The sequence below is a fragment of the Microtus ochrogaster genome, unplaced genomic scaffold (genome assembly GCF_000317375.1).
Source record: "Microtus ochrogaster isolate Prairie Vole_2 unplaced genomic scaffold, MicOch1.0 UNK69, whole genome shotgun sequence".
Lineage (NCBI taxonomy): Eukaryota > Metazoa > Chordata > Mammalia > Rodentia > Cricetidae > Microtus > Microtus ochrogaster.
In genome coordinates, this window is record NW_004949167.1 from 308,385 (window position 1) to 319,477 (window position 11,093).

General features: G+C 50.6%; 2 protein-coding genes across 2 annotated transcripts in view; both read left to right on the forward strand.

Annotated features, from left to right (window-relative positions):
- Hectd3 (HECT domain E3 ubiquitin protein ligase 3) overlaps window positions 1-5,003 on the forward strand; it is an 8,964-nt gene extending 3,961 nt beyond the window's left edge. The window contains exons 10-21 of the mRNA XM_005370029.2: window positions 288-470; window positions 627-679; window positions 848-912; window positions 1,057-1,160; window positions 1,405-1,524; window positions 1,612-1,701; window positions 2,914-3,120; window positions 3,320-3,449; window positions 3,548-3,622; window positions 3,744-3,825; window positions 3,918-3,989; window positions 4,114-5,003. Coding sequence (XP_005370086.1) covers window positions 288-470; window positions 627-679; window positions 848-912; window positions 1,057-1,160; window positions 1,405-1,524; window positions 1,612-1,701; window positions 2,914-3,120; window positions 3,320-3,449; window positions 3,548-3,622; window positions 3,744-3,825; window positions 3,918-3,989; window positions 4,114-4,198 — 1,266 coding nt within the window. The 3' untranslated portion in view covers window positions 4,199-5,003. The remainder of the gene's footprint in view (window positions 1-287; window positions 471-626; window positions 680-847; window positions 913-1,056; window positions 1,161-1,404; window positions 1,525-1,611; window positions 1,702-2,913; window positions 3,121-3,319; window positions 3,450-3,547; window positions 3,623-3,743; window positions 3,826-3,917; window positions 3,990-4,113) is intronic.
- Window positions 5,004-10,099: 5,096 nt separating this feature from the next.
- Window positions 10,100-11,093, forward strand: part of Eif2b3 (eukaryotic translation initiation factor 2B subunit gamma) — a 62,790-nt gene continuing 61,796 nt past the window's right edge. Inside the window, exon 1 of the mRNA XM_005370030.3 lies at window positions 10,100-10,163. The gene's annotated coding sequence lies outside the window, so the exon portion shown is untranslated. The remainder of the gene's footprint in view (window positions 10,164-11,093) is intronic.

Here is an 11,093-nt window from a genome sequence, read left to right on the forward strand (position 1 = left end):
AAAAAAAAAAGTTCTTGTGAGTTCAAGGCCAGCATGGTCTACAGAGCAAGTTCCAGGACAGCCAGAACTGTTAGATGGAGAAACCTTGTCTCAGGGAAAAAAAAAAAAAAAGAAAGAAAAATTAAAAAGTCCCCCCTTGTGGTGTTTTTGAGGAAGAAACTATAGGCAAGAACGCAATGGGCTGGACTTGGACCGGATAGTAAAACTGGGTGTAGGATAGAGAGAAGCCCCGAGGCTAGGCAAAGGCTGACTGCCCACTGATTCTGCCTGGCCACCTTCCTCACCAGCAAGTGAAACAGTTCCTACTGCTGTCACGCCAGCGGCCCAGCCTGGTGGCACAGTGCCTGCGCGATTCAGAAAGCAGCAAGCCCAGCTTCATGCCGCGGCTGTACATCAACCGCCGCCTTGCCATGGAACACCGTGCCTGCCCGTCTCGGGACCCTGCCTGCAAGAATGCAGTCTTCACCCAGGTCTGGACCACCTGGATCAGACTGGGGGAGGGTCAGTAAGGGGCCTGGGGCTTAGTCCAAGAGGGACTTGAGCGAGGTCTTTGGGCCAGAATAGGGACAGCTATTAAAATGAACTTCCCTGTGGCTTGCACTTACTCCCGTCTTCTCGTGCCCCAGGTTTATGAAGGCCTCAAGCCTTCTGACAAGTATGAAAAGCCTTTGGACTACAGGTAAGGCGTGAGGGCTCGGAACTTGCCCAGGGTCTATACGTCCACACACTGCACCTCGCAGCCCTCACTCTGACCACCCTGTCATCTTTTCCTGGATGGTCTCTGGGCCAGTTAATGTGCCTGAGACCAGCTCTGGCACAGCAGAGATCCACCCATCCCTATTTTCAGGTGGCCCATGCGCTATGACCAGTGGTGGGAATGTAAATTCATTGCAGAAGGCATCATTGACCAAGGTGAGGCCCTGACGTGGCTCCCAGTTGTCCCTTTGGAGAGTTAGAATGTTCTGGGATTACGAGCTGACAGACAGGACGCCTGCTTGTTACCCCTCAAGAGGGCTGTACGCTGATGTGCCCAGCTTAAAGCATCTGTCATTTCAGGTGGTGGTTTCCGTGACAGCCTGGCAGATATGTCAGAAGAGCTGTGCCCCAGCTCAGCTGACACCCCTGTGCCTTTGCCCTTCTTTGTGCGCACGGCGAACCAGGTGATTGTCTCCCCACCCACCCACCACCAAATTTCTGCCATCTCTGCAAATCTCTTGTGAATCAGATGGAGCTGGAATCAGTGGAGGAGGGGTTGAATTACCCGGGCAGCCTCTGCACAGAGGAGAGCAGTGTCCCTTGTACATTAGGAAGGATGGTGGAGGGGGAGCAGTCGTCTTTGGGGTACTTGCCGTAGGAAGATAGGGACTCCCCCACATCCTGCTGACAGCTCTGTCTGTGTGGCAGGGCAATGGCACTGGCGAGGCCCGGGACATGTACGTGCCTAATCCCTCCTGCCGAGACTTTGCCAAGTATGAGTGGATCGGACAGCTGATGGGGGCTGCCCTTCGGGGTAAGGAGTTCCTGGTGAGTAACCCAGTCATCGTCCTGTCGGCTGAGCCAGGGCCCCAGACCGGGAAGCTCAGTGAGAAGACAGCCCTGGTTGTCACTCAGGTACTGGCCCTGCCTGGGTTCGTGTGGAAGCAGCTGTCTGGTGAGGAAGTGAGCTGGAGCAAAGACTTCCCAGCCGTGGACTCCGTGCTGGTGAGCAAGACCTGGACCCCTCTGCCCAACCCACTGCCCCCAAATACAGGTGTCCCCTCTCTAGTCTCACTGACTCCAGTGGGTTCTGCTGCTGTCTTTATTATGGTAACTTCTAAAATCCACCAACTGGCACTTCTCTCCTTAGCCTGGGGCCATATCTGCATCTACCACAAGATGGCGCATCTGAGCCCTGTGCTCTGCACACTCTTCACCCAATCCCCAGTCCACTGCCTCTTGGGCTCAGGCTCCACCCCATCCCCTTGGCCCACGCCAAAGTCTTCAAGGCTTTTTGTTTGTTCTGGTTTTTGCCCCTTTAAAAAGCTTATTTGCTTATTTATTTATGGGGTGGGGGTAGGTGGGTGCATGCACCACGGTACACTGTGGAGGTCAGAGGACACTCTTGGGAATTGGTTCCCTTTCTCCCATGTAGATCCTGGGAGCTGAACTGAGGCCATCAGACGTGGTGGCAAGTGCTTTTATGTACTGAACCGTCTTGCCAGCCCTGTTTTTTGCTTTCTGCAGTAGGGTCTCATATAGTAGAGGATATACAGTTGAGGATGGCCTTGAACTTCTGATCTTCCTGCTCGACCTCCTAAGTACTGGGATTACAGGCACGTGCCAGCCACCATGCCTGACTGGGGTCACCCTTAACTCTTTTCCCCACAACATCCTGTCCAGTCTGTCCCTGGAATTAGTGTGCCTCTGCCATCTCACTGCTATCCCCATGGTTCAGGCCATCTTTTCTTCTCCTCCAACTGTAAAGCTAGTGCCCCTGTCGCTAGTCTTGTCCATCTCATCTCCATGCCGCAGAGTAATTTATTTCACTTTGCTCAGTGTAAACCATTTGATGACTTCACTTTGGTCTTAGGACAGGATGAACTCTATACAGGCCTTACCTGGCTCCTGTATCTCAGCTGGTCAATTCGCACTCAGGCTAAAGCCAAACATTTTTTAGGCTTTTGCGTTTCCAGCTTTGTCCTAGATGCTCTCTCTTCTGACTTCCCTTGTGGCCAAACCAATTCCCTGCTGTCCGTTAGGTCAGGCCAGGTGCATTTCCTGCAGGGTGCCAACCCTAACCACCCAGACTGGCTAGGTATTGTCTCGATATTTTCACAGCCCTTCACTGGCCTCTGCTCTCTGCGTTACCCACAGGAAGACAGACACTGTCTAGCCAGTAAAAAGCTGAGTCCCCTGCCTCTTCCTACCCCTCAGGTGAAGCTTCTGGAAGTGATGGAAGGAATGGACAGGGAGACATTTGAGTTCAAGTTCGGGAAGGAGCTAACATTCACCACCGTCCTGAGTGATCAGCAGGTGGTGGAACTGATTCCTGGGGGCACGGGCGTCGTGGTGGGCTATGAGGACCGCTCTCGTTTCATCCAGCTGGTGCAGAAGGCACGCCTAGAGGAAAGCAAGGAGCAGGTAGAAACACGAGAGGGTTGGACCTTCCTAAACCCCTTCCCTTGACAGACAGCCCACTGGTAGCCACCATCCAGCCCTGATTCTAGCTCTACCCATAGCTGTGCCCCTCATTCCTGGTGATCAGTGAGTACAGAGATGTCCCCAGTGTGTGCTGAAAGTAGTGCCCTCTTTCCCAGCCAGGATTCTCCCTCCTCCCTAGGTGGCAGCCATGCAGGCAGGCCTGCTGAAGGTGGTACCACAGGCTGTGCTGGACTTGCTGACCTGGCAAGAGTTGGAAAAGAAGGTGTGTGGGGATCCGGAGGTCACTGTGGATGCTCTGCGCAAGCTCAGTGAGTTCTGGGTGACAGGGCAGTAAAGCTGGAATGGGTGGGATTGAAGGACGAGCAGAATGAGACCTAAGGATGAATTCTTGCCTTGGCCCCTCCAGCTCGGTTCGAGGACTTTGAACCTTCTGACACACGGGTGCAGTACTTTTGGGAGGCTCTGAACAATTTCACCAATGGTCAGTAGAGGGCAGAGTGCTGCTTGCATTGCCTTGGGACATGACTTGAGGCGGGATACAAGTTGTAGAACCTCCCTCACCGCCAATGCAGGCGTTAATTTTCTCCTCCTCCTCCGCCCAGAGGACCGGAGCCGCTTCCTGCGCTTTGTCACCGGCCGCAGCCGCCTCCCAGCCCGGATCTACATCTACCCAGACAAGCTGGGGTGAGTGAGCACAGAGGAGGACCTGAGGTGCCTTCCACCCACACACACCCCTCTACACCTCTTCCTAATCTTTTGCCTCTCAAAACTCCCAGCTATGAGACCACAGATGCTCTGCCTGAGTCTTCCACCTGCTCCAGCACGCTCTTCCTCCCGCAGTATGCCAGGTGAGTTTTCCTAGGTTCGTGCTTGGGGGTGATGTCCTCACGCAGAAGGACATCTTCTGCTGGCTGTGAAGCGCACCCTGGGGAGCAGCAGAGGTGCCTGACTAGTCACCTTCTTCTCTGCTAGTGCCAAAGTATGTGAGGAGAAGCTCCGCTACGCTGCCTACAACTGTGTGGCCATTGACACGGACATGAGCCCCTGGGAGGAGTGAGGAGGAGTCAGGCTGTGCCTAAGCACATCATGCTGCCCTCTCCCAGGACAACCCAGCTTGGGTCTCAACAGAGGTGATGGGTTCAGATAACCTCAGCACAGTGGGCTCTGCTCCTGTGTACGGTTACCGTGGGAGCCATGGGTTGACCCTAGTAGTCCAGCCCCCACAGACCCACGAGCCCTGCTCTCCTGGGGCTTGCTTCCCCAGGTATTTAGATCTGTGAGAAGGAATCTTCCACAAGCCCAGCACAAGCTGCCAGGCCTGAGCTACTTGAAGGGAGCTATCTAGCTCCCCAACCCATGGACTTTGATTCTATTTTTGGTTTTCCCTTTTCTAGCTTCAGTCATGGCTCAAAATGTTTGAAAAATTGATAGGATGGTACTTGAAGCGAGGAGCCAAGGACAGATAGAGTGGTCATCTTCCTTGGTCACGTATCCCCAAGAATGAAGCCCCAGTTGAGTACCCAACCCTTGAATACTTGTCTTCTTCCTTCCATAGCAAAGGTGTGTGAGCTTTGTCCTTCCCATGGCTTAGAATGTACACCCCCCCCAACATTCGATCCTTACCAGCAGCCAAAGCTCATCCCCTCTGTGTGATCCCCAACCCAACTCCATGTCTGCTCTTTCGCCCTAAATCTCACACAGCCGTGGCTCCTCGTCCTCTCAGAACATTCAGGAACTCCCCTTTATCGTACTCTAAAGCCCAGACTTTAGCTCTGCGGGCTGTGCACACCCTGAGGGCCTCCATGACACTCCTTTAGAAGGTCTTGCACATGGGAGAACTGAATAAATGAATGAATTCATTTCTTTAGAATGTGCTTTTTGTGATCTCTCTGAGGTCACGGTGCTGCCATCCTGGAAGGCTCTCTGAGGCCCTATGGGAGTAAGGGGCCATGTGCCTCACAGTAGCGCGTGGTGGGGCTTCACGGTGACACACACATTACATCTGGGGTGCAGCCTGAGAGGATGGAAGGCTGACACATTCCAAGCTGAGTGTGGTGATTTAGAGCTTGGAAGCCCCCACTTCCAGAGGCACGTGAGCGGAAGGATGGCATGTGGAAGGTAAAGCTGGGACCGCTGATTTTGACCGTCTGCCCCCAGTGCCCCATAACTAAGGTCCAAGGACTCCTACCCCAAGTTCGTGCTCCGTGGAGCACAGTCCATTGAACCGATGTCTCGGTGTCCTGCCACAGTGTGCAACCATTAGTTGCCTATCAAAGCAGACCGTAAGCTTTCCTAACATGTCCTCCAGAGCTCACGCAGCCACCGAGGAAGTTCTTTTACTACCCTCTCTCTCCACGTGGCTGCATGAATGCCCAGACCTCTCTCCCAAACTCTGAACTCACACCCCGCTGAGCCTTCTGGGGCAGCCCTGTCCTGCCCATACACTGTGGGTGGCCCAGAGGAGACATACATGAACACCCTCCCTGCCACCCAAGGAGCTGAAGCTGCAGGAATCTCAGCAGCTGCACAGCACCAAGCTCTGTTCTCAGCAAGCTCCCCCTGGCTCTGCTGTCAAGGAAGGGCCTTCCCTCCTGATGGGTGTCCTTAGTATCTCTCTAACACTGGTTTGCAACCCGCTTTGCATTCATTTAGAAATGAAGCATGGCCCTGCTAGTGGTGGCGCACACCTTTAATCCCAGCACTCAGGAGGCAGATCTTTGTGAGTTCTAGGCCAGCCTAGTCTACAGAGCGAGTTACAGGACAGCCACGGCTACACAGAGAAACCCTGTCTCGAAAAACCAAAAACAAAGAAAAGAAAGAAAGAAATGAGACACAGAGAAAGGTGTCAGGCATCACGTCTAAAGCACCACGGCTAAATCGGTCTTTATACCACAGCACACTTCGCGGGAACACTGCCCATCTTCCTCATTATGTGACGTGGGGCCTGTGTCTCCTCCATTATCAGTTACCGAACTTCTTTCTAAGTTTGGATCGACTGAAACATTTTATCCCCTCTTTTTAAAAGATTTATTTTATTTTTAAAATTATGTGTACATATTTTATGTCTGTATGGGGTGTGTGTACATGAATGTAGGCACCCAAGGAGGTGCTGGAAGAGGGCGTCGGATCCCTTAGAGCTGAAGCTACAGGCATTTGTGAGCCACCTGATACAGGTGCTAGGTGCTAAACTCAGGTCCTCTGGACAAGCTATAATGGCTCTTAATTCTGCAGCCCCTGAATGTCATCCTTTGTATGTTCCTTCTGATTAAATGGAGAAACACTTCCTGCAACCCCCACTTGTTTTGTTTCTGAGACAGGGTCTTGCTGTGTAACCTTGACTGGCCTGGTCTGAAACTCCTTATGGAGATCAGGTTGACCACAAACTTGCAGCAATATTGCCTCTGCCACCCAAATGCTGAGATTTCGGACACCCACCGCCACACCCAGTCTAAAGAACCCTGTAAAGTGAAGGGTTTTCTGCCATTGCCTGCTCTGGGACATCCTGTGTGCTGTAACTGCTTTCCTCGTTAGCGGAGGTGCAAGCACCCTCACTAAGCTGCTGTGGTACAAATGTGTGGTGACACCAGGGTCAACACACATGATCAGCCACTTAGGAGCCTTCAGTTTTATTTTATTTTATTTCTAGGGTCATCATGTTTTTCTTTGCTGCACTTTCTTGGCCGGTTTGTTCTCTCTCTTGCCTTGTGTACACTTTAGTCCCAGCACTCAGGAGGCAGAGGCAGGTGAAGCTCTTGAGTTCAAGGCCAGCCTGGTCAACAGAGTGAGTTTCAGGAAAGCCAGAAAAAACCCTGTCTTTGCGAAAAAAAAGAGGAAGAAGAAGAGAAAGAAACAATATCCAAAAATGATTTTCACATTTCTCATTGCTTGTGTGGAGGGGAGGGGAGAATTTTTAGATGTTTGGTAATGTGTTATTTTTCATAATATAAACTGCTCCCATTTTCTCCTAAATTTATTAGCTAGAAAGTTACGGAGGCTGAGCTGAAAGTGCTCACTACCAAGCCCAAAGACCTAAATTCAATCCCCCAAAACCATAAGGTGGAAGGAGAGAACCAACTCCTGCATGTTGCACTCGTACACATGTAAACGCACATACATTCATACATATAAATACATGTTTAAAAAACAATTTTGCTGGTCTACAGAGCTAGTTCCAGGACAGGCTCCAAAGCCACAGGGAAACCCTGTCTCGAAAAACAAAAAAAACAAAAAACAAAAAAACAATTTTGGATGGGCTGGAGAGATGGCTCAGTGGTTAAGAGCACTGACTGCTCTTCCAGAGGCGTAAACACAACAGTGGGTGATTATTTAACATCAATCAAAGCAGTGGCCCCACACTCTCCTCATGATCACCGTATTCTTCACTGCCAAATCTTGGCAATAAAATAAACTCTCATACAAATAAACCTAAAATTTTTATTTTTTGAGACAGGGTTTCTTCATGTAGCCCTGGCTGTCCTGTAAATCAAAAACAACAAAAATATTTTATTCTTCTCTTATATATTACATCCTGACTACAGTTTCTCCTCCTTCTCATCCTCCCAATCCTTCCCTCTCTCCCAGATCTATACTCTTCCTCCTCTGTTTCCCTTCAAAAAAGAGCAGGTGTCCCAGGGATGTCACTGGAACATGGCATAACAGGTTACAATAAGACTAGGTACAAACCCTCATACCAAGGCTGGCTGAGGCAACCCAGAAGGAAAGGGGTCCCAAGAGCAGGCAAGAGTCAGTGACAGCCAGTGACAGTGCGTGCAGGCAAATATGTGTACACGTGCTTGCTGGTACTGGAGGAGACACAAAGAGCTCAGAGGAATTCCTGGAACTGGAGTTACAATTGGTCGTGGGCCACCATATGGATGCAGGCAACCAAAATCAAGTCCTCTGCAAGAACACTAAGTGTCCTTACCCCCTGTGCCATCTCTCAAGCCCCATGTGAACTGTATTCTTGTGACCTCTCTAGCTCCTACAAGCCTTCCTCCCCCCTCTTCTGCAGGTTTTCCCCCAACTGAAAATTTTCAAATAAATATTTTAATTTGTTAATTTTATTAAATCTTGGCCCTTAAGTACACGCCTTTTTACTATTCTATGTGGTAAAACTGGATGTGTGTGTGTGCATGTACATGTGTGGGTATGTGTGTATGTGTGTGTGCATTGCGTGTGTGTATGTGTGTGCATTGCGTGTGTGTATGTGTGCATTGCATGTGTGCATTGTGTGTATGTGTGTGTGCGCATTGCATGTGTGTGCATTGCTTGTGTATGCATTGTGTGTATGTGTGTGTGCATTGCGTGTGTGTGCATTGTGTGTGTATGTGTGTGCATTGCATGTATGTGTGTGCGTTGTGTGTGTGCATTGCATGTGTGTATGTGTGTGCATTGCGTGTGTGTGCATTGCATGTGTGTGCATTGTGTGTGTGTGCATTGTGTGTGTATGTGCATTGCGTGTGTGTGCACAGCGCGTGTGTATGTGTGTGCATTGCATGTGTGTGCATTGCGTGTGTGTGTGCATTGCATGTGTGTGTGCATTGCGTGTGTGTATGTGTGTGTGGGGGTGACTTCTGTGCATATCAAAGGAACAGGACAGCTCCAAGAAAAGCACTTACACGATTGCTTGAGTCACAGCTGAAATGACTGCTCTGCCCTCACAGAATATTATTGTTTACTTGAAATGAAAAGGTGGACTAACAATTTACAAAAAAAACAAAAAAAACAAAAAAAAACAGCCACTTCCAGAAAATCCACTAATAAGATTGTTGCCAATGATAACAGTTGAGCTTTTCAGAAACAGAACTTCAAAAAGCTTGTGTCTCTCCTCATAAACGCGCCAGCCTTTAGTTAAGGCTGCTTCTGATCAGACCGGTGGTAATGTTAACACACGTAACTTTTTCTATATTGTGAAACTAATTCAGCTTAGGGGGAATCTGCATTACTTGGGAAACGAATAGTTGACAAACAGTATATCAAGTTGGAAAATCATATGGGTGAAATGTCGACCCCCAAGTACAAGCAGCATTCAGAAGTCTGGTGGCAAGTCTGTCCTTCCAGCTAGGCAGGAGGTCACAAGCTGCAGAACACCCTGGGCAACTGAAACTCTTCCTAGAAGGACATAAAGGATGGCCAGCGGGGGTCGCTCACACTTTTAACCCTAGCCTTCTCAAATAAATATACAAATAAATGCAGAGAAGAGGCTGGTAACCGGCTCAGCAGGCAAAGGTACTTGCTTGGCAATCTGAACCTGAATCCTGGAACCCACACAATGGAAGCAGAGAACCCTGACCTCCCCCCCCCCAGGTTATTCTCTTACCTCTTCCACACAAGTGTCATGGTGAGGGGCTGGGAATGCAGCTCAGTGGCAGTGTTAGTCTACCATGCATAAGGCTCTGGGTTCAAATCCCAGCAGCACATTAAAAAGGGTGTGTGTGTGTGTGTCTGTGTGTCTGTGTGTCTGTGTGTCTGTGTGTCTGTGTGTCTATGTGAAAATAATTAACTCTTTGGCAGGACGGTGGTGGTAGCACTCCAGAGGCAGAAGCAAGTGGATCTCCGTGAGTTCGAGGCCAGCCTGGTCTACAAAGAGAAACCCTGTCTCGAAAAAATGAAACAAAACAAAACAACAAAATAGGAAAAAACAAAAAAAACACTTGACGAACCAAAATTTGCAGCACCCTTGGGACAGGGATACAGAATGGCGACTCCCAAACGGAAGAGACTGGAGGGGACACTCAATGAGCACTGGTCACTTATGAATGAACGAAAGGGCAGTAACACAGACATCCCATACCACGGCTCGTGGGCCGCCTTGGCCGCCGGGTCTCCGCCACGCCAGGCACCGCCAAGAGCAGGAGGTCTTTGCTCCCCGCCATCTATCACTCGGCGCTCGTCCCTCCTTCCTGAGTCGGCCCTGCGCGTCCCATCGAACTGCTCGGCCACCGCGCGCCTGCGCCATTGGCCTGTCAGGCAGAGGCGGCGTGGGGAGCGTTGGGAGCGGCCGCGGCGTGCGGGGAGCTGAGGTAAAGCCGGGGCTAGGACCGAGCCAGGCGGTGCACGAGCTGTCTGAGCAGGGGGAGCGGCGCGCTGGTGCAGGAGAGCCCGGTTCCTGTGAGGGAGGCGAGCTCGCCCCGCAGGGCCCGAGTGGGCAGACGGGGTACTGAGCCCCGAAATCGCCAGCCCTGCTGGATCTGGCCGTGGAGCCAAGTGTCCCAAATGGGAGACTGAAGAATCCAAGCCAACCACCTTGTGCAACAGATGGAAAAACTGAGTTTCGGGGCGGGAAGGTTCTGCTCGAAGTCACACCGAGGGAGCATCGGACCCCCGTGGTGCCGTGCTGACATTTTCCCGATCCTGTTTATTCTTCCCACATTTATTTGGGCTCGGGGTAGGAACTACGGGGGATACTGGAGGGCCCCTACTCTCAGCGATAAAGGTTTGGCAGACCAATTACGATGCAGGGGTCGATCTTACCGTTTAGGACCGGAGAAGGCGACCTGTGCTCTGTGGAAGGCATGCTTGATGCTCTAAACGCCTCCTGTAAAACTTGGAGACTGTTGAGACTTCCCGTCTTGCTATCGGGAGTCATGACGATAATATTGAGACTTTGGGCTCAGCTTAGTATTATGATTAGTTAGGTTCACAATTATTCTTGTTTCTTGGGTTGCATTAAAATAAAAAAAACAGAGTTTCAGAACAGGAACTCGAGATTCTAACCACCTGGGTTCTACACGCCTTTCTGGTTTTGTACACATTTGAGCTTAACTCTGATGGGATGTTGTGAGATAACAGGCGTTCAACCCACAAATAGGTACCTGCATCTGACTGGGAGTATTCTGTCAACACAGTCCCCAACTCAAGGAACTTTTTATCGAGACAGGGTTTCTGTGTAACAACTCTGGCTGTCCTGGAACTTACTTTCTAGACCAGGCTGGCCTCGAACTCACAGAAAT